This window comes from Leucoraja erinacea, chromosome 5, assembly GCF_028641065.1.
Source record: "Leucoraja erinacea ecotype New England chromosome 5, Leri_hhj_1, whole genome shotgun sequence".
Lineage (NCBI taxonomy): Eukaryota > Metazoa > Chordata > Chondrichthyes > Rajiformes > Rajidae > Leucoraja > Leucoraja erinaceus.
The window spans coordinates 77,743,051-77,769,176 of NC_073381.1; the positions used below are offsets into that span (position 1 = coordinate 77,743,051).

Here is a 26,126-nt window from a genome sequence, read left to right on the forward strand (position 1 = left end):
GGGGTTTTTAATATCCTATCTTGGTTAAAAGGCCATAAATGCCACCATTTATTGCCTATACTCTATCTCTGTTGATAAGATGAAAGTGATTCACTAGTTTGAACAGCTATAGTCTGTCATGGGTAGGGGATTGTAGAGGCAAGGAACTGCAGTTGCAGTCTGAAGATGGTTCCTGACCTGAAATGTTGCTTACCCATGTCCTCCAGAGATGATGCCTGACCCTCTGAGTTAATCCAGCACATTGTGTTCTACTATGGGTCGTGAATTTGAGGATTTTTGACCCGGCAATGTGGAAATAGATAATAATACATTGACAGGACAGCGTGTCGTGTGGCTTGATGGTAATGATGTTTCGATGCATCTGTTGCCCATGTCCCTCTGATAATTATTCTTACATAGGCTGTTCATATCAGGATATATTTGGGCAAATACCCAGCGATAATTTTGTAACTTCTGTAACATACTTGTTTTCTCAAGGTTTGCCCTGAGGTACTTTAAGGATTCTCCGCCAGTCTTTCAGAGATTGTTTCTGGAGAGTTCGGATTCCAATACAGTCCGCTATGGTCGGAAGCGAATGAAACTCCGAGACCTCATGTGCGCAGCGAGCAAATTCTTGAAGGAAAACTGGATAATGTTCAGTCAATTATGGGATTGGAGTGTGTGCCTTCCATTGTTGGGAAGCCATGATGCCTTGGTTCGTTGGTACGTCAAAAAAGTCCATATATTTATGTTAAATTATTAGCATTTAAAATCCTCCAGTGCTGAAATTGTATTGAAACAGCAAATTGGGTGAAAATTCCCTTTATGTACTTGACAGATCAGACAATATCATAGGAGAGAGAATTTTGAGTCATTTCAGATTGATGATGAAACCACAGTGTTAATCCTTTCTGGATTAATTTTTCTTGACTCAAGTATTTTTTATATTTTACTTTTTTTTTTCATTTTACATTTAACTGTTCTTTCCTTTTATATTTCCGATTTAACCAGTGCTTTGAAACTATGAGTCATAGAGTGATACAATGTGGAAACAGGCCCTTCAGCCCAAATTGCCCACACCAGCCAACAATGTCCCAGCTGCACTAGTTCCACTTGACTGCGCTTGGTCCATATCCCTCCAAACCTGTCCTATCCATGTACCTGTCTAACTGTTTTTTGAACGATGGGATAGTCCCAGCCTCAACTACCTCCTCTGGCAGCTTGTTCCATACACCCACCACCCTTTGTGTGGAAAAAGTTACCCCTCAGATTCCTATTAAATCTTTTCCCCTTCACCTTGAACCTATGTCCTCTGGTCCCCGATTCCCCTACTCTGGGCAAAAGACTCGATCTAACCGATCACTCATAAATTTGTATACCTCTATAAGATCTCCCCTCATCCTCCTGTGCTCCATGGAATAGAGACCCAGCCTACTCAACCTCTCCCTATAGCTCACACCCTCCAGTCCTGGCAACATCCTCGTAAATCTTTTCTGAACGCTTTCAAGCTTGACAACATCTTTCCTATAACATGGTGCCCAGAACTGAGCACAATATTCTAAATGCAGTCTCACCAACGTCTTGTACAACTGCAACATGACCTCCCAACTTCTATACTCAATATTCTGACTGATGAAGGCCAAAGTGCCAAAAGCATTTTTGACCACCTTATCTACCTGCGACTCGACCTTCAAGGGACCATGCATCTGTATTCCTGGATCCCTCTGCTCTACAACACTACCCAGATGCCTACCATTGATTGTGTAGGTCCGGCCCTTGTTCGACGTCCCAAAATGCACCACCTCACACTTCTCTGTATTAAATTCCATCGACCATTCCTCTGCCCACCTGGCCAATCGATCCTGATCCTGCTGCAATCGTGCACAACCATCTTCACTATCTGCAAAACCAATAACTTTTGTTTCATCAGCAAACTTGCTAATCTTTCCCTATATGTTCTCATTGATGTAGATGACAAACTGTAACGTGCCCAGCACTGAACCCCGAGGCACACCACTAGTCACAGGCATCTAGTCTGAGAAGCAACCTTCCACCATTACTCTCTGCTTCCTTCCATGGAGCCAATTTGCTATCCATTCAGCTATCTCTCCTTGGATCCCATGCGATCTAACCTTCCAGAGCAGCCTACCATGCGGCACATTGTCGAACCCCTTACTGGTCAAAAATACTGAAAGTACATGAATATCCATATAGCATTGAAACATTTGAAAGTTGCAGGTGCTTCTCTGTACTAAAAGAACTGCAGAAGGGGAGAAAACAAATGTAATGTGTTGGGATGAATGACTAAATTCCGAGCACAATCCAGGGTATGCACTTTTTTTTGTTCTCTTCCTTGACATTTAAATTAAAAAATACTTAAAGAACTATAGTGATATTTTTCTAAACACTTTGTCCAAACAATATTGTTTGACATATGGAGAGATGCTGCCAGACCTGATGAATTACTCCAGCACCTTGTGTCTTTCTTTGTGAACCAGAACCGGCAGTACTGCGTTTCTCTTGTTTACGAATTGCAACTTTCTCTTTTTCTCATATTTATTTCCAAAATATGTATTTCTATTTCTTTCAGAAAGAAAAGTTATCCAAAGTAAGCTTCAGGGATAGGAAGGGGGGGGAAGGGGTGCTGTTACGGGGAAACAACGAGCATACTTTGAGTTCAAAACAAAATTGTTTGCCCTTTTACTGAGACTATCTGCTCTCTTTGACATTATAACGACCTTGTGCATTTTCTTCATCTTTCAGGTATACGGCAAGATGTCTTGCAGTTGTAACAAACATGAGTGATGAACAAAAGAACCACTTCTTCAAAAAAATTCTCACTACAGAAGACCTGACAAATTTTAGACTGCAGTAAGCTAATCACTTCACAGTTAAATCAAAAGATATTGTAAAAACTCCTTGGTTTGGCTCCATTATCCTAGTTGCATCCTCAAAAAATGCCTTGACTAATCTTCTGGAATATTTTGAAGATGTAACTAGGAAAATGGACAAGGGACAATGGACAAGGGAGAGCCAGTGGATGTAGTGTACCTGGTCTTTCAGAAAGCATTATATAAGGTTCCGCATTGGAGATTAATGGGCAAAATTAGGGCACATGGTATTGGGGGTAGAGTGCTGACATGGATAGAAAATTGGTTAGCAGACAGGAAACAAAGAGTAGGGATTAACGGGTCCCTTTCAGAATGGCAGGCAGTGACTGGTGGGGTACTGCAAGACTCGGTGCTGGGACCGCAGCTATTTACAATATACATCAATGATTTGGATGAAGGGATTCAAAGTAACATTAGCAAATTTGCAGATGACACAAAGATGGGCGGCTGTGTGAACAGTGAGGAAGATGCTATGAGAATGCAGGGTGACCTGGACAGGTTGAGTGGGTGGGCAGATGCATGGCAGATGCAGTTTAATGTGGATAAATGTGCGGTTATCCACTTTGGTAGCAAAAACAGGAAGGCAGATTACTATCTAAATGGTGTCAAGGGAAAAGGGGAAGTACAACAGGATCTGGGGGTCCTTATTCATCAGTCAATGAAAGTAAGCATGCTGGTACAGTAGGCAGTGAAGAAAGCGAATGGCATGTTGGCCTTTATAACAAGAGGAGTTGAGTATAGGAGCAAAGAGGTCCTTCAGCAGTGGTATAGGGCCCTAATGAGACCACACCTGGAGTATTGTGTGCAGTTTCAGTCCCCTAAGTTGAGGGAGGACATTCTTGCTATTGAGGGAGTGCAGCGTAGGTTCACAAGGTTAATTCCCGGGATGGCGGGACTGTCATATGCTTAGAGAATGGTGCGGCTGGGATTGTATACTCTGGAGTTTAGAAGGATGAGAGGGGATCTTATTGAAACATGTAAGATTATTAAGGGTTTGGACACGCTAGAGGCTGGAAGCATTTTCCCAATGTTGGGGGAGTCCAGAACTAGGGGCCACAGTTTAAGAATAAGGGTAAGCCATTTAGAACGAAGACGAGGAAACACTTTTTCTCACAGAGAGTTGTGAGTCTCTGGAATTCTCTGCCTCAGAGGGTGGTGGAGGCTGGTTCTCTGGATACTTTCAAGAGAGAGCTAGATAGGGCTCTTAAAGATAGCGGAGTCAGGGGATATTTGGAGAAGGCAGGAACGGGATACTGATTGGAGATGATCAGCCATGATCACATTAAATGGTGGTGCTGGCTCGAAGGGCCGAATGGCCAACTCCTACACCTATTGTCTATTGTCCAGAGAGAGAAGCTGTTAATGTTTCTGATCAATGACCATTGATTGGACTATTGCAGCGTTTCCAGTTTTATTTCACATTTCAATTTAATAGTAGCTTTCTTATAACTGCTGAATGGCTTCTAAATCCTTGCATGAACTAAATTCTTTTATGAATTGGGGACTGAATGAACACTTTACATTTTTCAAAAACTTGACTCAAAAGCTTTTGAATGGGTTTATGGAAAAACACCAGAGTACCAAGTATCGTGTTACAGTGTTAAAGCCTTACAGTTACAAAGAAAGTGCAGATTTTTTTAAAAAGTGCAAGATCTGCAGAGACGTTGGTTGGGGGATCAGTACTAGGCCTTAGCTTGCAGGTGCAGTGTTCAGTAGTCTGATAGTCGTGAAGAAACTGTCCCTAACACTGGTGGCACATGCTTTCAAACTTTTGTTTCTTCTGCCTGATGGGAGAGGGGAGTAGAGGAAATGACCAGGGTGAAAACTGTCCTTTAATTGGTTAGCTGCTTTAGCACATTGTGGTCTGACTTTGGTCAATGAAGATTGTCAAATATAAGGCTTTTAAAATTGGTAGTGCAGCAAGCTGGCAAAGTAGGCTGCTTTTCCCCCACAAAAATTATGCTGATTTGTAAACTTCGTACACTTTGATTTGCGGTACCGTCTAAGGGAAAACGATAGTTGTCCATTGTATTGGATAATTGTGAAGAAGGCTGTGATGTAGATAAATCCCACTTCATTTTTTTATTATTAAGCTGGACTTCAGCCGCACGTTCCTTTGTCATGAGGACATAGGAGGATTGTACCTGTTTTTTCTTGTTTAATTTATGGATCGGCAGCACAAATATCAATTAACGTAAACGGAGAAATAGAACACAATTGCACCATATATATTTAGCTCTCGTTCTGTACAGGAATTTTCAAAATGGTTGTCATTTATTTTGTAGAACATGCTTGTGTTGCTTATTTCTCTCACTTTACATTCACAATTAACAGTTTATGATGAGAAACGTATTTTTGCTTCCCTTTTTATTTCATAGATTATTGGAAGATGACATGTTGCTGAATGTGGAGAAGGCCTTGGTACTGGCAAATTCTAAAACTGGTCTTTGGCAGAAAGAGAAACAACAAAAATATACCCAAGGGCACGTGTTGTCTGGAGATTTGTCTGAGAGTGTTGTGGTGGTGTGTGGAATAGTGTTACCACGGAACCAACTCACCCAAAAGGACCAGGTTGGCATTTACTTGTCTTTTTAACAAGAACACTGATTCCATTGTGGGGGTTGTATTAGGCCTTGACAAGTAACAATTACTGGCAGGAAATAACCAGAAAATTAATGAATATTTGTGGCCATCTTCATCAATGTATACTTCAGCTATATATCTGCAGCTCATTATGGTATGGACTAGATACTTTTTTTTAAATTGCAGTCCCCTCAATGTTTTTAATCTTCTTTCCTGTTTTCTGATTGCTCATTCTGTTATTTTGTTGAAGGAACAACAATTTTTCAATTTTAACTTTTAATAATGATTAAAACAGAAACATCCCCTGTGGTCCATGCCAACCAAGGTGGCACCTGTGCTGGTCCCATTTAGCTCATTGTCCTCTAAACTCTTTGTTTACCTGTTCACATTTATTTTAAAAGTTGTAATTGTATGTGCTTCTACAGCTTACTCTGGCAGCACATTCCAGATACAGACTACCCTCTGAGTGGTCCCTCTTAAATCTCTCCTGTCTCAACTTTAACCAATGCCCTCTAGTTTTAGCTTGCTCCATGTACTTAATATCAAAAAATTGCTCCCCCCCACCCCCTCCTGTTCTCCACTCACCTTAAACCTATGTCATTTATTTCTTGATTCCCCTTCTTGGGATTTACCTTATTTTGGTGATTTATTTATTTTATCCTTTCTCTGCAGTGCATCAATAAGTCGCTTGTGTTGGTGGCTTCGACCTACAGTTACCTGCAGAACCTGGCGATGGCGGTGTTGTCCCAGAATGCAGTGTTGCTAGAAGGGCCAATTGGCTGTGGTAAAACTGCATTAGTAGAATATTTGGCAGCGGTCACGGGTCGACAGAAGGCTCCTGACTTCTTGAAAGTACAACTTGGAGACCAGACTGACAGCAAGGTGTGAATTTACTTATGCGGAGTCAATGTTGAGGTTTTCTTTTATTTTAGTTCTGGCTTTTGTGAACCATGGCCTGACTCCATGGAAGTACACAATTAATCCAATTTTTTAACTATAGATTTCTAACTCTTCTACTTAGTTGTGATGGGCAGCCCACTTTGTGGGTGGATCATGAGTTGAATCTTATGTTGCAGCACAGTCCAATAATTCTATGCAAGTCATTAGGTTGTTTTATAACATTTGTAAGATTGATTGACTTGTGCAAATAGAATTTGGCAAAACAGTTTTTTTTTTTTGCAGATAACTTGTCTTCCTATTTTTTTTGAAGTTGTGCTTATGGTAGCCAAATCTTGACTTTATTTTGTCTCTTCAATCTGCTGATATCACAAAGTTTTCTCAACTATTTCATTGGCATTCCTTGAAGATTCAGGTCAGGTCAGGTCGGGGGGGTTGGAGTTCCCCCTGCCACGGATAGTCGGCGACTAAACCGTCTCCCAACCTGGTTTGCCAGATGAGGAGGGGGCTGTGGACCCCCAGCAGGACCAAAAACAAAACCTGTCAAAGGGCGGATGAGCTCCTAGCGAGCCAGCGGCCATCCACACTTCAGTAGAAGTTGCGATCACTGTCGTACATAGCATTGTGAGGCACCGTGCCCATTGATGTTTTCAACAATGATGATGATGATGATGATCCTTGAAGATGCATAAACAAGGGGATTGTTCGACTTGTACTTGGTGTTTTTAATTTTGCATTTTCATGAATAATCTTGGGAAGGATATAAAATTGCATATTTTAGTTGCTCTCACTGAACTACTTTTGTTTAAATTGCTGCTACATTTTATAGATGTTGCTGGGAATGTATCGCTGTGCAGATGTTCCTGGGGAGTTTGTTTGGCAGCCTGGATCACTGACTCAAGCTGTGATGAATGGATATTGGCTTCTCCTGGAAGACATTGACTATGCACCACTAGATGTTGTATGTACTACCTCTATTATACTTGAGTTAAGGGGAAGTTTTGATTTTAAGAATGAGCGCTTTTTAACTTCAAGGTTGGGTAAACTGGAGTTATAGTGGTGTGAAAAGATAAGAGGTTTCGTCGAAGTGTGCAAAATTTGGATTAATTTACACCATTAGATTATAAGAATCAAAGGAGCAATAGAAAAATGAGCACTTCAAGCCTGCTGTGCCATTCAATACAATCATGACTGATTGCCTCAGGCCTTGTATCCTCGTCTGGGCCAGTTCCCCAAAGCCCACAAATATCCGATCTTTAAAAATATTTATTTTCTCTTCCTATTCCCCCTCCCCATCCACTCACTGATCTTGCCTGCGTAACCCTTTGTGATAGAGAATTCCAGAGATTGTCACAGAAGCTGATCAAGTTCCTATGTGCATTAGTGTTAAATGGCTGTCCTTAATCTTGTAACCATCTCCCCTTGTTTGCGATTCTCCCACTGGTGAAAACATCTTGATATATGTCTCCTTGGAATTCTGCATGAACACGATCACCCTCATTCTTAAATCCAAAGAGTATATATCCAATTTATTTAATTTGTCATGATAGGATAACGTTTTCGCCGCAGGCATTTTTTTTAGATTGTTTGCAATGACAGCACGGTTTGGGAACAGCTCCATCCAAAACCACAAGAAATTGCAGAGAATTGTGGACGCAGACCAGACCATCACACAAACCAACCTCCCTTCCATTTGCTCAATTTATACCTCACGCTGCCTCGGCAAGTCCAGCAGCATAATCAAGTACGAGTCAACTCCTGGCCACACCCTCTCCCCACCTCCAGATTCAGGGACAGTTTCTTCCCAGCTGTTACCAGGCAACTGTACCATTCTGCCAACAACTAGAGAGCAGTCCTGAACTACTATCCACTTGATTGGAGTCCCTCAGACTATTATTGATTGGGCTTTATCTTGCACTAAGTGTTATTCACGTTATTCCCTTTATCATGTAACTGTACATTGTGAATGGCTTGATTGTAATCGTGTATTGTCTTTCCGCTGACTGGTTAGCACGCAAACAAAAGTTGACAGTAACAAAAAATGACATGACGATAAACTGAACTCAATAAACTTGTATTGCTTGTATCCCATCCTGGGTTTAACAATAAACCAGTGAATTACTAGTGGGCCTTTGCAATCTTGAAGCTAAACAGCTGATGGATGTAACTTTCACTCTGCAAGCTTCCTTTCAATTACAGCAGGAAAATAAGATGTGGAGAAAAATAAATGTTGAAAGTAGACCATAAGACATGGGAGAAGTATAATGGACCTGTCCCACTTAGGCAATTTTTCAGCGAACTGGCGACGACTGTGCGTACACACACACACACACACACACACACACACACACACACACACACACACACACACACACACACACACACACAATTAAGACGGATAACACAGGTTGGTGTGTAATTAAGTCCTTTAGCACAGTGTAGGATCAGTCCTTTAAAAGAGGGGGGGGGGGTGATGTAGTCGAGCCAACTTTTAATAAGCCAGAGATACACGGCTGTGAAGCTCGGCGGACATTTAACGGTCGGTTATCCTTGCTTCTGAAAACGACTGCTTACGTTTTTTTTCCCCAATGAGCCAACGAAATTCACCGGTCAGCACCGGCTACGAGAACCTCCGAGAACCTTCAACATCCTGTCAACCCACGAGGACCTCCTGGCGACCCACCTACGGCACGAGAATTCTCGCTACTCTCCATGGCGGCTTCATTCTAGTCGCCGCTAATTTTTCAACGTTGAAAAATTCACGGTGACCATAATGAGGCCGTGACTAGTTCCCAGAATGCGGGAACTCCTCGCGACCATGAAGGCGACTCCCCGGCAACTACGCGCGAACATGTGGTGACCATGTGACGACTGCATAGTCTCCTGCAGTCGCCTAAAAAGTCGCCTAAGGAGGTATAGGCCCATTAGGCTATTCGGCACATGGAGTTTGCTCCACCATCCAATCATGGCTGATCTATTTTTCTTTCGCTGCCCCCTTCTCCAGCTTTTTCCCTGTAACCTTTGACATCCTTACTAATCAAGAACTTATCAATCTCCATTTTAAAAATACCCAAGTTATGCATTTATCAGTCTGCTTCACATTCAGCTATTCATCTCACTACTGACTACATTTTTTTCCTTCTACCCTGCAGATATCTGTGCTGATCCCTTTGCTGGAGACTGGGGAGCTCTTAATTCCCGGACATGGTGATTGCATAAAAGCAGCACCTGGATTTCAGTTTTTTGCAACAAGAAGGTCTGGTATCAAATCTAGTATAACTTGTAGTTTAGGCTTGATTATCTTTTTAATGCAACAAACTGGATGATGACTATTGGCTAAAGTGAGCAATATATCTAGTATGAGGGGAAAAACATCTGCATAAGGGACTTGGTCTGTCGGGCAGCGTCCGTGGGGAGACATGGACAGATGTTTCGGACCAGAACCTTTCTTCAGACTGTTTGTCCATTTCCCCCACTGATGCTAGCTGACCCACTGAGTCCGTCCGGAATTCTGCATCCCAAAATTCTAGCATCTGCAGTCTCTTGATTTTTTTTGTTTTTCATTGTTGCTCAATGCTCTGTAAAATGAAAATCTAGCAGCAAGCCTGTAATACACATACCCAGATACCCATACATTCTGCTTGAAGGTCTATGTAGTTGACAGTGAAAATAAAACCGCTGGGTACTTTTATCGTATAGTACTTATAATTAATTGAAATTTCATTTAATTTTTATTACATTTTACTCCCCTGTCCAAATTTAAACTAATGAGTTGTTCCTAGGCCTGTTTATTTTTGAATAATTTCCTTTTTCATGCCATTTGTCCCCATAAATCACTACAAGCTGAGAGTAATCCCATTTCCAAGTGTTACATATTGTCTTGCATGTTCATCAAAAAATCCTCTACCCCACTGATTCTCCTGCTCAACACCTACTGTAACCAGTAAACCAGTCTACCTTTGGAATATGGGAGGAAAATAGATGCAGTCATGAGGGGAACATGCAAAGTGCACGTAATGCACAAGGCGACACAACTGAGCACTGGTCGTTGGAGTTGTTGGATGCTGCATCACTAACAGCATCCCTACCCCTACCACTACCCATACCCCCAACCCATACCCCCAACCCATACCCCCAACCCATACCCCCAACCCATACCCCCAACCCATACCCCCAACCCATACCCCAACCCATACCCCCAACCCATACCCCCAACCCCATACCCATACCCAACCCATACCCCCACCCATACCCCCAACCCATACCCCCCCCATACCCCCAACCCATACCCCCCCCATACCCCCAACCCATGGCCCCCAACCCATGGCCCCCAACCCATGGCCCCCAACCCATGGCCCCCACCCATGCCCCCACCCATGCCCCCAACCCATGCCCCCCAACCCATGCCCCCAACCCATGCCCCCAACCCATGCCCCCAACCCAACCCCCCAACCCTACCCCCAACCCATACCCCCAACCCATACCCCCAACCCATGGCCCCCCAACCCATGGCCCCCAACCCATGGCCCCCAACCCATACCCCCCCCCAACCCATGGCCCCCAACCCATACCCCCACCCATACCCCCATACCCATACCCCCAACCCCACCCCACATCCACCCCCAACCCATACCCCACCCCCCATACCCCCACCTCATACACCCACACCCACCCAGACATATGTACTCATAAATGCATGCGTTTTGTTGCTAGAAATCATATACTAATGAACATGATTAGAGAGAACCAAATTGTGCTAAAAACGGAACTATTTTTTTTCTTTACCTACAAATTGCTGAATTTCTATTTGACCTCCTTTTAGGTTGTTCAGTAGCAATGTAGGTTGGTACCGACAACAAAACAGTCATGCAAATTTGTTGGACAAACTATGGACCAAAATCCAGTTGGATAATATGCACAGAGCAGAATTAAAAGAAGTGAGTTTACTTTACGGTCGGTTTTCATTGGTTTATTGATTTGATGCCTTGGCAGCTTTTGTCTTGTTTGTGGCCTTGGAGCCACAAAACCTCTGATGTTATAATGTCGAGTAAAACACAGTGCTGGAAGAACTCAGCAAGCCAGGCAGCATCTGTAGAGGGAAAAGGACAGGTGACTTCATCTGGTGTACAGTGAACAGTGTACAGTGGAGTAGTAAACAGTTTGTTTAGCTGGGTTTACAAGAAATCACCAGCTACAAGAGGAAAAGCCCCCACTCCTTGGACAATTGTCATCTGACCAACAACCTGAACAAGTTCTACTGCAGGTTCGATAAATAGAAACTTAACCCTGGTACCCCTTCCCCTTACCCCCACCCCCCCTCCCCCTATCACCACTGCACACCCACTTACAGCCTGACTCCAGTCTGCAAACCCACCCCCTCCTTGCTGCCCAACATCAGTCTGGCCATTTCTCCATCACCAACAATAGAAATTGAGGAGGTAGATCCCAGCTGAAAAATATCACTAAATACCCCTGCTGGACCCTCTGCAGTTTGCATATCGGGCCAATAGATCAGTGGATGATGCAGTCAACCTAAGCCTGAACTTCATGATCCTAGATCCACCAGCACCTAGACTGCCAGGCTATGCAAGGATTTTGTTTGTGGATTTTAGCTCTGCATTCAACACAATTGTGCCAGAGCTACTACACTCCAAACTCTCCCAGTTGACTGTGCCTGAACCATCTGTCGGTGGATCATCAGCTTCCTGACAGACAGGAAGCAACATGTGAGGCTGGGAAAGCACATCTCGGACCCGCAGACCTTCAGCATAGGAGCACCGCAAGGCTGCATACTCTCTCCTCTCCTTTACTCTCTCTACATCAATGACTGCACCTCCACAGACTCCTCTGTCAAGCTTCTCAAGTTTGCGGATGACACAAACCTGATTGGACCGATCTCGGATGGGGGGAAATCTGCCTACAGACAGGAATTGACACAGCTGGCATCCTGGTGCCATCGCAACAATCTGGAGCTCAATGCTCTTATGACAGTGGAATTGATAGTAGGCTTTAGGAGAGCTCCCACTCACCCCACTCACCATCAACAACACAACAGTCAGATCTGTGGAGTCTTTTAAGGTCCTTGGAACCATTATTTCCAAGGACCTTAAATGGAGGGGCCACCATCGACTCCACAGTAAAAATGGCACAACAGAGGATGTACTTCCTCCGGCAGCTGAGGAAACACAATCTGCCACAGACAATGTTGGTCTAATTCTATACGGCCATTGTAGAGTCTGTCCTCTCCTTCTCCATCATGGTCTGGTTTGGCTCAGCCACCAAGCACAACATCCAGAGGCTGCAGCGAATCGTTTGATCATCTGAGAAGGTTGTTGACTGCAAACCTCCCCCCCCATTGACAAACTGTACAATGCAAGGGCCAAGAATTGAGCGGGTAAAATCATCTCTGACCCCTCTCACCCTGGCCACAAACTCTTTGAAGCACTTTATTCTGGAAGGTGACTCCGGACTGTCAAAGCCGCCACAGCCAGACATAAAAACAGCTTTTTTTCCCCACGAGCAGTAGCTCTAATCAATAACCAAAAGTCTGTAGCCTCCTTTTGCTCTGGTATTTTTTAAATTCACATCTTTAAACTATAATGATTTATTATTAATGTTTCATTCTTAATTGTTTACTGTATGTCGTGTTGTTACTTGTGAGCGGAGCACCAAGGCAAATTGCTTGCATGTGTACATACATGGCCAACAAACTTATTCATTCATTCATTATAGTATTGGCCTTTAAAAAAGGAAGTTAGTGTTAGTAACTAAGTTACCAGTTTGGTAAGGTGTTCCAACTAATTCCTAGAATGGATATTTTGCCCTGAGGGAAGGGTGCACAGGCCAGGATTTGATCTGATGGCATTTGGAAGTATGCAAAATGCCTTTATTTTTGAGTGGTAGTGGAAGGATGCATGTGGCAGAGACGTTTCCACTCGTGGGAGAAACAAGAAGTAGGAGTGGCGACTTAAAAATAAGGGTGCATTTGTTTTCCTTAAGGTCTCGAGTCTTTGGAATTCTGCTAACATCATCATTTGTTCGCTTTAAACTAAACCAAAACAAAACCTTTTCTATCAGTGTATCGGTCCAAATGTTTTTTGCATCCACTGTTTCTTCTGGAAGCTCATTCCAGATACGGGCTACCCTCTGAGTGAAGGGATTGTCCCTGAGGACCCTCTTAAAGCTCTCCCCTCACTTCTTTAAGCCTATGCCCTCTAGTTTTGGAATCCTCCACCCTTGGGGGGGAAAGGCTGAGCCTTTTAATGACTTTATTCATGTCCCTCATGATCTTGTACTCTTTGATAAGGCCACTCAGCCTCCAAAGCTCCAAATGAATAAAATGGCAAACTCTCCAACCTCTCACTGTAACTCAAGTTTGCAAGCCCAGGTAACATCCCGGTGAATCTCTACTTCTGTACCAATTTCCAACTATCTTCTCTACTTCATTCCTTCAATGATGCAAGGAAAAAAAGAGCGAGTCTCTCTTTGACTCGAGCATTCCAATTTTGGTAACATCCTCATGACTCTTTTCTGCACTCATTCCAGCTGAATTGCCATTATGCACATTGCTCCAAATCACGTTGTAAATTGCAACATGATGTCCCATGTGCAGCACTTGCTGTAGTTGGATGTGGTATGTAGCTAAAATAGTCGCTTTAACTGTTGTCATGTGAAACTTTACTGCTGAACTAGATTCTAATTGCTCTTTTATCTGTTTTCAAATACGAATTGTGCATTCGTGTATTATTTGTATTATTTTGGAAAAAGCAACTAAATAAAAGGAATATTACCATGCCCAAACTTATTCCCTTTATCATGGATACTGTGGATGGCCCTATTATGAACGTGTATTGTCTTTCCGCAGACTGGTTGGCATGCAACAAAAGCATTTCACTGTATATCAGTGCACGTGACAATAAACTAAACTCAACTCGGTAGTGTTGTGGGTTTAAAAACAGCCTGGGAGTTACTTGCAATATTAAATGTATTGTTCGAGTCTGAAGAAAGTTTCAGACCCGAAACTTCACCTGTCCATATTCTCCAGGATGTTGCCTAACCCACTGTGTTACTCCAGCACTTTGTGTCTTTTTCTGCTCCAGTTGTATTTCAGTTTTATTATTTATTATAATAAATGATGTTCAGATCCATGGAAACATTTTGGAAAATGTTTTCCTGGTATTAAAATGTATCCATCTTGATCTTAGGCAATGAAATGGCAAATATAATGACACTTTCTTATTTTATAGGTGTTAGTGAACCAGTATCCAAGCCTAGAAATGGTGATAGACCGACTTTTGGGCATTTACTGCCAACTAACTGGCAAGAAACATCAAGAATTGAAAATCAATTTGGCTGGAAATCGCGAAAATATTGAATCAGTTGATTGTGCGGCAAAACCTGAAGAGAAAGACTTCTGCCTTGAGGGAAGAGGATTATCTTTAAGGTTTGCATTAGTTTAGTTTAGCGATACAGCGCGGAAACAGGACCTTCGGCCCACCGCGTCCGCACTGACCAGCAATCACCGCACATTAACTCTCTCCTACACTCATCTAGGGCCAATTTATTTAAACTTATACCAAGCCAATTAACCTACAAACCTTCACATCTTAGTAGTGTGGGAGGAAACCGAAGATCTTGGACAAAACCCACGTGGTCACAGGGAGTACGTACAAACTCCGTACAGACAGCACCTGTAGTCGGGATCGATCCCAGGTCGCCAGCGCCGCAAGCGCTGTAAAGCGGCAACTCTACTGCTGCGCCACTGTGTCACTCCTAAATGATTTAAAACAGAAGAACTTTGGTCCTCTGTTCTCAGGGGACCAAATATTCATTGCCATGTGTCAACATTCTGAACGTGCCATTGTTTTGCAACTATAATTGTAACCTTCTTCGAGGTAGAAGTATTTACTGCTCCTGCCTGCAAAATAATATCTAACACCACCGATATTGTTTAACCCAGTTCACGTTTAAAATCAAAATTTGTCAGTGTTGGGAAATGGATGAAAGGTACTCCTTTGTGCAGATGATTGAAGAATATTGTATGTGAGTGAGTGACTATAAATAATGTGATCCTGGTCCTAAGATTTAAACTGTCCTTTTTAAATTCTGAAGTATATTTTGATAATGATTTGCTCTTGGACACATTGCTATTCTTTCTATTTTCCTAAAATTGTATGCTGATCAGCCAGTGGGTTGGAAGCATTCGCTAAAGGGCCTGTCCCACGAGCATGCGACCTGCATGCGGCAAACACGACCAAACCGGAAGTGGGGTCCGCGCGGAGGTCGAGTGAGTGACGTGAAGTTCGAGCGAAGTCAAGACGCTGCGTATGCCCGTCGAGGCGGCTGCGTACGGCGTCGAGGCGGCTGCAGGCTGGCAGGCCGTTGCCGCGCGGAATTTTTGAACACGGTTAATTTTTTGGAGCCCCGCGCGATATCGGGACCAGCTCCGCACAACTCCATACGGCTCCGGCGATCGAAGTGGGACCGGCCCCGCGAGGCCGTACGGCTCAAGCGACCATGTTAGGCCGCGCTTGCCGCATGGAGTCGCATGCTCGTGGGACAGGCCCTTTAGATATTTATCCAGAGTTGTTGAATTATTATACTGCTATCGTGGAATCTGGTTTAACTTTAGTTTCGCTAAAGTGTTTTTCTGTACATTTTGACTTTGGTGCATGCAGATGTCTCGCTTTATCCATCTTAATAATTACTTTGTGGTTTGTCTTGATTGTATTCATGTCTTGGGCATCTGAACACGATTTTTCTTTTTGTGTGTGGGAAAGGAGGTTGAGGGGAGATGGGAGAACGTAAATCGGGTGGTGGTTTGTGCCATTAAAATGTAGTGTGAAAGAATGACATGGCACAAGAGAAGGCTGTTTGCACATTGTGTAATGGTGAATCATTTGAACGATTTTGTCCTAATCTTTTTCTTCATAGTTATACAATTTATTCATTTGAAGACTATTATCCAAATCCTTATTGGAAGTCAAAAGGTCATAAGTGATAGGAGCAGAATTAGGCCATTCGGTCCATCATGTCTACTCCGCTTTTCAATCATGGCTGATCAACCCCTCCCTTCTAAACCCATTCTCCTGACTTCTGCCCATTACCCCTGACATCCGTACTACTCAAGAAGTTGTAATTGAATCTGCACTTGTCATTCCTCGGGCATTATGTTTTGAATCTTTTTTTGGATTTGTTTGTCTCCAATTCAATGATTTTATTAATAATATTGTAATGAGGTTGTGAGCAAAATCTCTTCATTATTGTGATGTTCACCATTGCCAAAATCTTAGTGATAACCTGAATGGTAGCACTACATCTGGTACCATATGTATGTTATTTACAAATCTTGGAGCCCTGACCATGGATACAGAAAGACTGGGCACATGGCTAATATAATTCATTGCTTACTTTGCTTACTCTTTACTTTTTTATTTTAACCAGAGATTTACTGAAATGGTGTGAGAGAATAATTCCTAACTTTGATGGGACATCATCTTCCACTGCTCTCTGCATTTTCCACGAGGTAAGGAGGAGGTGAATTAGCACAATACAAATGTTTGCAATATGTCTACATCAGAAGTATTTTTAATCGGTGATCTTAAAGCACAAGTTCACGTTCTCCATATTATGACTGGAATTAGATTTTGTTTGCTTTCCAATTTCTTTAGTCTCTCGTGTGCACCTTTTTACAGCACTTTGATAATTGGTATGCTTGTAGAATTTTTGGGGGACTTAGTCTTTGCTGTGATTTTTGTTGTTTTTGTGTGCTATTGTTTTTGTGTGCTATTTGATAAAGCACACACGCCAAAATCCTATGCTTCCAGCGGCGGAAGTCCGCAGGAACTGGAGGACAGGGATGTGTGGTGCGTCTGTCACCGTTCCCGTTTAAAACCAGCACCAATGCGTCGCTAATGTTTTCAAAGATGATGATGAATTGACAGCTGATGAAAACGCTGGCAAGGGTTCACTGGTTCTAGCGGCCATTTTGTGTAGAGTTGGCCACTTGGAAATTCGGTGGTTTGTTTGTGAAATGGGAGCCAACTTACCAAGAGAAGACCGAGAAGACTGGGGCTGCACAGGACGGAAAGCTTGGTTTGAGGACTGATCTAATAAGTTGTTGGCCATTTCAAATGCATAATTTGATGATAGCTTAATGAGAATAAGGTGGTAATTCCATCTGCAGATAACTGAAATGTCAGGCAGCTTCAGCTTGCAATTATAAAGAAACATGGGTAACATTTAGTGACCAGAGGAAGGCATTTTCAAATTGTTGTCTTTTTTATTTAACAGGCACTGGATTGTTTCACAGCCATGATATCCAAGCTGAAGAGTAGACAGAAAATGGCAGAGATCATTGGAAGCAAACTAAATATTTCAAAAGAAAAGGTAACTCTTTGTTATTGGGCTTTCATTTTAATCCTTCACGGTGTTTTCTATGTGTATAATTTAGTTGAACTCGATTTTTTGGTAAAATACATTTTCCAAATTCACGGCATCTTGGGTTTGTTTAGGAACTCCTAGTTTACAAGGGATATTGAGGCTGTAGTCAGAATAAAGAAGGCATATTTCAAGTGTAAGCTGCTAGGATCAAGCAGAGTGTAAGAGATGTAGAAATACAGACAGGGAAAAAAAGGAAAGCAGAAAGAGGACAGGAACATGGGATGAGCTGAGCTCGAATATACGGATGGCATAGATGAGTTGGGCTGTGGCGAGGCAGTAAATCTCACGTGACTCCTTTGACATGATCACAGCCAGTAAACTTTTAAGGTTTGTCACATAATATATTTTGCCCTGGCTTCCTTTACTGATTTTAATCTTGATTGACTGAAACACTTTCATTGCACATTTGAAATGATTTTTGGCTATATTTCATATAGTTAGCATTGTATTATGATATTGTTTACTGTGTGGTAATATCATAATACTGTGTGCATAAAATACAGATTTTAGGCTAAATGTAATTTGGGCATTGGGTAATTTGGTCATGGGATCATGTACACATTACATAGATTGCACTGGGGACTGGGTCACTGCAGCTGAGGCAGCAGCAACTGCTGTGCCAGAGTGCTCTCGGATGAAAGGACTTTCATGGAGATTGCTATAGGAGGGAGATCGACCGACTGGTCATATGGTGCCACACCAACAACCTTGCTCTCAACATCGGTAAAACCAAGGAACTAATTGTTGAGTTTGGAAGGTGAACGTCGGGAGCCACAAACTTGTCTTCATGAATGGGATGGTGGTGGGGAAGGTCAAAAACATCAAATTCCCGGGCCTGTGGTTCTCTGAAGATCTGTCCTGGACCCAGCACATTGATGCAATCGTAAAAAAAATCTATTTCTTAGAAGATTGAGGAGTTTCGGTATGTCAATGGATACTCTCATGAACTTCTACAGGTGTACTGTAGAGAGCATATAAACCGGTTGCATCACGGCAACTCGAACGCCCAGGAGGGAAGATGATTTCAAAAGTGGTCAACACTGTCCATCCATCACGGCTACTGACCTCCCCACCATGAAAGGGATCAATTCAATTCAATTCAATTCAATTCAACTTTAATGTCATCGCACAAATACAAGAAATGCAGTTTTGCGTCAGTCCGTAGTAGTTGTACATAAAGAAAAACAAAAAAAATAGAAAGAGGGAGGATACAGAATAATCAGGAAATACAGAATGATTAAACAAAGGGGACGGAGGGACCGGAGAAATCTATCATCGGGACTCCGAGTTCAGCAGTGTGATTGTGTTGTTGTAGAAGCTGTTCCTCATCCTACTAGTACGTGACCTGAGGCTCCTGTACCGCCTCCCTGATGGGAGGAGGGTAAACAGTCCATGGTTGGGGTGTGAGGGGTCTTTGATGATCTTCCCAGCCCGTCTCAGACACCGTTTTCGGTGGAGGGCATCCATGGCAGGGAGCGGGGCACCGATGATGTGCTGCGCGGTTTTCACCACCCTTTGTAGTGCCTATCAAGAGTTGTTGCTGCAAAGGCAGGCAGCCAGCATCACCAAACACCCACAGCACCCTGGCAACACTCTCATTTCACCACTCCTCTTGACTCTTGGTGTCTTTTGGCGCCATTGGGCATTTGCTTGGTTTAGATATGCCCATATATGACTAATGAGGAAAATAATTGGCAAAATGTGAATCTTTACAGTGGGTACTGGATTTGCAGTACAAGTTATGGGGAAAAGATGGTTTATACTTCTCCCCTGGGATTGTTAGGAACATGTCTACATTAATATAAACTGGCAATTGACACCTGGGCAGTCTGTCTTGAATCCAATCACATTTATATCTTTATTAATCTGTTTTTTTTGGTAACTTGATTATCATTTTATTGTGTGGATGGAAAAAAACGAGGAATTTGGTTTCCCCTCACCTTGTATTTGGCAATTATTGAAAGTACAGCATTTAAACCTGTGCGATAATTTAATTGTATTTATATTTCAGGCTGAGTACTTCTGTCAGTTGTATAAACCTGCTGTTGAGTTGAATGAAGTTGCAGTGATTGTAGGGCGGTCAGTTCTTCCTCGAAGAATCAGTGATATCACCCGGCTGCAGTTGTAAGTGTTGCAATTTATTAAAATATCCTGATTGGCAATTACAGCAAAAGTGATAATATAACCAATGTAAGGTCAATGAATAAAAATATTTTGGGTTGAACCAGTTCTGATGAAAGGACTTCAACCTGAAATGAATGAATGAATACTTTATTGTCACAAGTCGCGGTGAAATTCTTTGCTTGCATACCCAAGGGTATGAAAATAGTCGCTCATAAAGGACGCTTACGAAGTTACAAAGGACCTGCACATCAGGTCCCCCTTTGTTCTCCCCCCCACGCTGGGTCCTCTATTGTCCATTGTTCTTCCCCCTCCCTCACGGCGGCCCCCCCCCCCCCCACGCCGGGTCCTCCTTGATTTCTTCCCCTGGCAGCAGCGTCCTCACTTCCAATGTGGTCCAGCTCTTTTGCCATCATTGTCCGCCACACTGACCTCTCCACTATCGCCGGCGGGTCCTCTCCATGGCGACGACCCTTCCTCAGCCGCAGACCCAGGGGCCATTGGCTGCAGTCTTCATCGACTCATCAGTCTCCGACCCGCGAGGCCCCATCCCCGCGAGGCCCTCTGCGTTAACTCTTGCCTCATTCCACATATGCTGCCTGACCTGTAGGGTGTTTCCAACATTTTCCAGTTTATTGTTGCTTTCAGCAACCTGGTGAATACAATTCTGTGCAAATCACAAGCTGCTGAAGGAACTCAGCGGGTCACGCAGCATCTTGGGAGAGAATGGACTGGTGACATTTTGGGTCAGGATCCTCTGACAATGTTCTATATTTTATTATATAAATATTTTGGGAATTACCTTCTGGTTTCTTCCAGCACATTGTAATTATTAAAATATTGCAGCTTTTTAACTTGCTCTGTATTCTTTTCAGTAAATATTGTGACATTTAAATATAAAATGGAATGCTTTGGAATCTTAATTCTTGCAAACATTGCCAAATAGATATCACTGTTTAGTATAACCACATTAATATATTGCCTCTTATGAAACATTAACTATTTTTGTGCAATAACCTTTTGATGCAGCACCTTATCAAATGTCTTCTGGATATCTGAGTATTGTGCTTCCTCGGATTCCCTTTATCGAAACCCCAATGAACTGTTTAAACATTATTTCCTTTCACATAATATCGCTCTGTCCAAACCATTACAGCTCGCGTTCTAACTGGCACTATTAACCTTTTGTTCACTGACCATAATTGGCACCTGCTCGAGTATCGACTTTTTCTCAGAAAAAAACCCCATTTATTTTATAATTCTTATAATTTATAATTTTATAAACCCCTTTCTGTTTTGTCACCTCTTTACCTAGACTTCATGATGATATCCAGTACAATCCTCGTATCCCTGATTTTATTTTTTATTTGTTCCTCTGTTCATGCCATTTTGATTTTCTGCTTTCATGGTGGTGTTTTTCCAATTTCTTTCCGCTCCACTTCTGGTCTCCCATCTCTATGACCCTCTTATTATCAAAACTGGTTTGATATTGCTGTTTGTGAAGCATCGTGGAAAATTGCACTATTCAAAGGTGTTAAGCCGTGGTCAATATCAGTTGTAGAAATTCCAACTGTCCTGTTGTTATCAAAATGTTTGGCTATTAAATAGGTTATCAATCATAAATTTGTCTGTACTTTCTGAAAATTAGATGTTATTTGTCTGTTTAGATGGATTTTAAGATTATTACATTATTTCTTAAAAGCTTCTTTTGATTTCATTGTTCTTGAATGTCAAGCATGTTAGAAACGTGAAATAAAAAGAGGTTGTGAATACTCATCATATCAAGCAGCATTCTGTGGAGAGAAAGGTCTAATGGGTTCTAATGTGCCATTGATCAGAAAAGTTAGTTAACCTCTCCCCGAAAATGCTGCCTGACCTGAGTATTTTCAGTGCATTCGGGATAATTCTGTCTTTGTATTTATTAGTGCTTTTGTGAACATAATTGATAGACATTAAATAGATTTGGATGGATACATGGATAGGAAATGTTTGGAGGGATATGGCCAGGTGGGACCAGTGTAGATGGGGCACCTTGGTTAGCATGGACAAGCTGGGCCGAAGGGCCTGTTTCTGTTCTGTCTCACTGTATCCATGAACATTCTGATGAAGGATCTTCAACCTGAAAACATTTGCTTTTTGTCCACAGATGGAACCTGACCTGAGCAGTTTATTTTTTATTTTTGATATCCATTCTGAATAATCAAACTTTATTGAAGAGCAATTCAAATATTCCCTTTTTCTTTATTCAATTATAAATTTTCAAATGTTCAGTGTAATTTATTTTCCATGTAAAATATTTAAAGCCTTGTCCTAAAATTATAGGGGCATTGAAATGCATTGTTACAGATATTTTCAATAGCACTGTTGTTTATTTTATAAGACTGAGATTCTTGCATTGTGTTTTAAGGGAAACCCAGACGTTTTCGGCTACAAGACCCTCATCTCTTCTCCTAGAACAGTTGGCGGTTTGTCTTGGCAAAGAGGAGCCTGTCTTATTGGTTGGTGAAACAGGCACTGGAAAGACATCCACTGTCCAGTACCTTGCCAGGATTACTGGTGAGTTGAACAGATTGTCGACTCACTTACTGGCATGCAGAATGAAGTTCAGTTTGTGATATTAGGGCCAATATTGGGTGATTGGTGAAAAGTAAAGTTGTGGAGTTGCTCTGCAGGACAATGTTGCATCATAAAGTACACTGTTTTGAAATGAAGTATTAGATGACTGTACTGAAATAGGGAATGCTGGTCCTATGTCTTCAGAATTTATTGGGTGGTTGTAACTACTCTTGGATTAAACCTTTTGAATTGCTGCAAAGTTCAACCAAATCTGATACCCTTCCATCCAGACCAGTTAAGCAGTATTTGAGGGCAATGCTGATTGGAAATTACAATTTACTCTGATTTCTAATTTCATGTTTGCAAGCTTTTTAAAATAAAAAAAAAATAAAAAAGCAATCCCTGCAGTAATCCATCGAGTCCACACCGACCAGCGATCCTCAGATGTTAAAACTATCTTACACACACTCGGGACAATTTACACTTATACCAAGCCAATTAACCTACAAACCTGTACGTCTTTGGAGTGTGGGAGGAAACCGAAGATCTTCGAGAAAACCCATGTGGTCACAGGAAGAATGTACAAATTCTGTACAGACAGCACCCGTATGTCGGGATCGAACCCAGGTCGCTGTCACTGCAAGCGCTGTAAGGCAGCAACTCTACCGCTGCGCAACTGTGCTGCCCTCGCCTCATGAGTTTGTGTTCATGGACAATGTCAAAATGTTGTCCATTTATGATACCAGATTTACACTGTTAACTTTCTAATTATTTTTAAATGGCAGATTTAAGTGTTGGCATATCTCTATGAAGCAGACTTTGAAAATTTCAATCTGTTGGCATTTTGACAAATATATTTTAAAATGTGTCGTGTTTAATGCTGGACCTTTGACAAGCATTCTGGTGTATCTATTGTTTCAGGCCACAAACTGAAGGTTGTAAACATGAACCAACAGAGTGACACGGCTGATTTGCTTGGAGGGTGAGTATAACATTTGAAGAGTTTCCTAGAAATTCTGAAAATAAGATTGTAGATGACTTATTAATTGTGTCCATTACCATGCTGTATGATGAATTAGTTATTAATTAAAACCTGACTCCTATTTATGTGGCGGCAAATTGAAAATGGAAATGATTAATGTATTTTTTCTATTGGGTTTTGTACTTTTAATTGGTGGCTTCACCATTGATATCCTCATGGAATTTTTCCATCCTATCTGTTTTGCTGCAAAGAATGTCTTACTGTTTGTTAAAAGAGAGAGGAATAGGGTTCGAACACTCTTGTACAAAACACAGGAGGCCCCTCACATGTCTTGACTACCCATGTTGATTTCAGGAATCAACCTGGATTTGGGATTTGTATGTTTGTCATACTCCGTTTTCCCTGGGATGTCGCTCAGTCCTAACTGTCCCAAAGAGCATCTAATATGCAAAGGAGAAATATAATGGAAAAATATTAAAAGCTGCATAAGTGACATTGGTTAATCTGAAGTGCATGCTCTCAAGTTTATCCTGGTAACAGCCTGTTTTGGATTTGTACCTCTGCAGATACAAGCCTATGGACCGTAGACTTATTATGTTGCCATTGCGTGAAGCGTTCGAGGAACTTTTCATTCACACGTACTCAAGGAAGCAAAATACCACCTTCTTGGGTCATATCCAAATGTGCTGCAAGCAGAAACGATGGCAAGATTTGCTTCAGCTGATGTTGCATGTCCACAAAACGGCCGTCAGTAAGGAGATGAAATCTAAAGAGACTGGTGAGAGATTAATGCATAAGATTTTGGTGTGAAAATGGTGTGATAGAGCCAATTTGGTATCAATTGTTTCTATCGCTGCTTCTGCCAAATGGACATTTTCAATTGGGGCAGTGGTAATAGATATTGGGGAGTAAAAAGCAATTGGTTTGTTCAAAATGGAGTCCATTTATGATACTCATCCTCTGCCATAACTTTTTTTAATTTTCTTGGTGCTTGAAGCCCAGGCCAATATTGCAATTTAATCGACAACAAATAAATTTGTATATAAAATTTAGAGGCATCGATAGGGTTGGCAGTGAGAACCTTTTTCCCCAGGATGGAAAAGGCAAACACTAGAGGGCAGAGCTTTAAGATGTGAGAGACAAAGTTTAACGGAATAGTGTGAGGCAATTTATTTACGCAGAGGGCGGTGAGTGCCTGGAACACACTGCCAGGGGTAGTGGTTGAGGCAGGTAGAATAGTGGTGTTTTAGAGATCTTTGGGTAGGCATATGGATAGGAAAGAACTCCAGATGCAGTTGAAGATAGACACAATCGAAGGTAGACAAATCAAAGGTAGACACAAAATGCTGGAGTAACAGGCAGCATTTCTATTCCATCTCTGCAGAGATGCTGCCTGAGTTACTCCAGCATTTTGTGTCTACCGGAGGGATATGGATTATGTGCAAGATAGATAAGTGATGGTCTTGGCATCATATTCGGTGCAAACATTGTGGAGTGGAGGGCCTGTTGTTGTGCTGTATTCTTCCATGTTCTAAATAAATAACTGGGTCATTATCACACGAGCTGGTGCAAAATGGCCATGGCTTAACCTTCATTGAAAAGGAGATGAATAATGGTCAACTTAATCAACCACCTTCTGAACTTTTAATTTAGATGATAAAGTTTGTTTACAAGAGTGGTTTGTGTGTTTCAGGTGCCTGCCTGAAAGTGAAGTGGGAATTGCTTGGTCTGCGCCTGGCCCAGGCTCAGCAGCAGATGAAACTGAGCGAATCATCGTTGGTGTTTGCCTTTGTGGAGGTAAGGAGTAGATGATTTTTTTTGTTTAATTTAGTGATACATCGCGGAAACAAACCCTTCGGCCCACTGAGTCCACACCGACCAGCGATCCCCGCACGTTAACATTATCCTACACACACTGCGGACAATTCGCACATATCAAGCCAATTAACGTACAAACCTGTACGTCCTTGGAGGAGTGTGGGAGGAAACCGAAGATCTCGGAGAAAACCCACGCGGTCACGGGGAGAATGTACAAACTCCGTACAGACAGCACCCGTAGTCTGGATCGATCCCGGGTCTCTGGTGCTGCAAGCGCTGTAAGGCAGCTACTCTACAGCTGCACCACCATGCTGCCCATTGATGCATTTACTTGCATGCTGGCATTGAGGAATGATTCTCACTGACGCTCTCCCAGGCCTAATCTCCAATATGGAAGGTTTAGGGCTTCTGGTACGATTTCAGGTGGTGCTGGGGGAAATTTAAAGAAATTAAATTACAGCTGCTGGTGGAGCCAAGTGTGCAGCCCATTTTGGAGTACGTAAAACTGGAGCATTCACATACTGCGATACTTTATCACCCCACTTTTTTTAATGACTTAATTGGGAAAGATTTAACTGGAGGGGCGGGAAGAAAGTGAGTTATACAGCATGGAAATGGCTCTTCAGCTCTCGTCCATGCCACCCAATATGCAATCTCTAAGGTGGATATATTTGCCCACGTTTGGTTCATAATCCCACTAAACCTTTCCTATCCATGCACCTGTCCAAGTATATTTTAAATGCCGTTATCGTACATGCATCAACCACCTCCTCTGGCAGCTCGTTCCACATACCTACCATCCTCTGAGTGGAAAAAGTTTTGGCATCCCCCTAAGCAGGGTAAAAGACACTGCATTC

At 42.3% G+C, this 26,126-nt stretch overlaps 1 protein-coding gene across 1 annotated transcript in view; it reads left to right on the forward strand.

Moving 5' to 3' along the window:
• Window positions 1-26,126, forward strand: part of LOC129697442 (midasin-like) — a 182,418-nt gene that overhangs the window by 34,965 nt on the left and 121,327 nt on the right. The window contains 15 exon segments of the mRNA XM_055636025.1: window positions 478-702; window positions 2,743-2,850; window positions 5,249-5,441; window positions 6,126-6,335; window positions 7,180-7,311; window positions 9,503-9,606; window positions 11,173-11,287; window positions 14,597-14,793; window positions 16,794-16,875; window positions 17,643-17,738; window positions 19,804-19,916; window positions 22,321-22,469; window positions 23,391-23,451; window positions 24,018-24,229; window positions 25,145-25,248. Coding sequence (XP_055492000.1) covers window positions 478-702; window positions 2,743-2,850; window positions 5,249-5,441; window positions 6,126-6,335; window positions 7,180-7,311; window positions 9,503-9,606; window positions 11,173-11,287; window positions 14,597-14,793; window positions 16,794-16,875; window positions 17,643-17,738; window positions 19,804-19,916; window positions 22,321-22,469; window positions 23,391-23,451; window positions 24,018-24,229; window positions 25,145-25,248 — 2,101 coding nt within the window.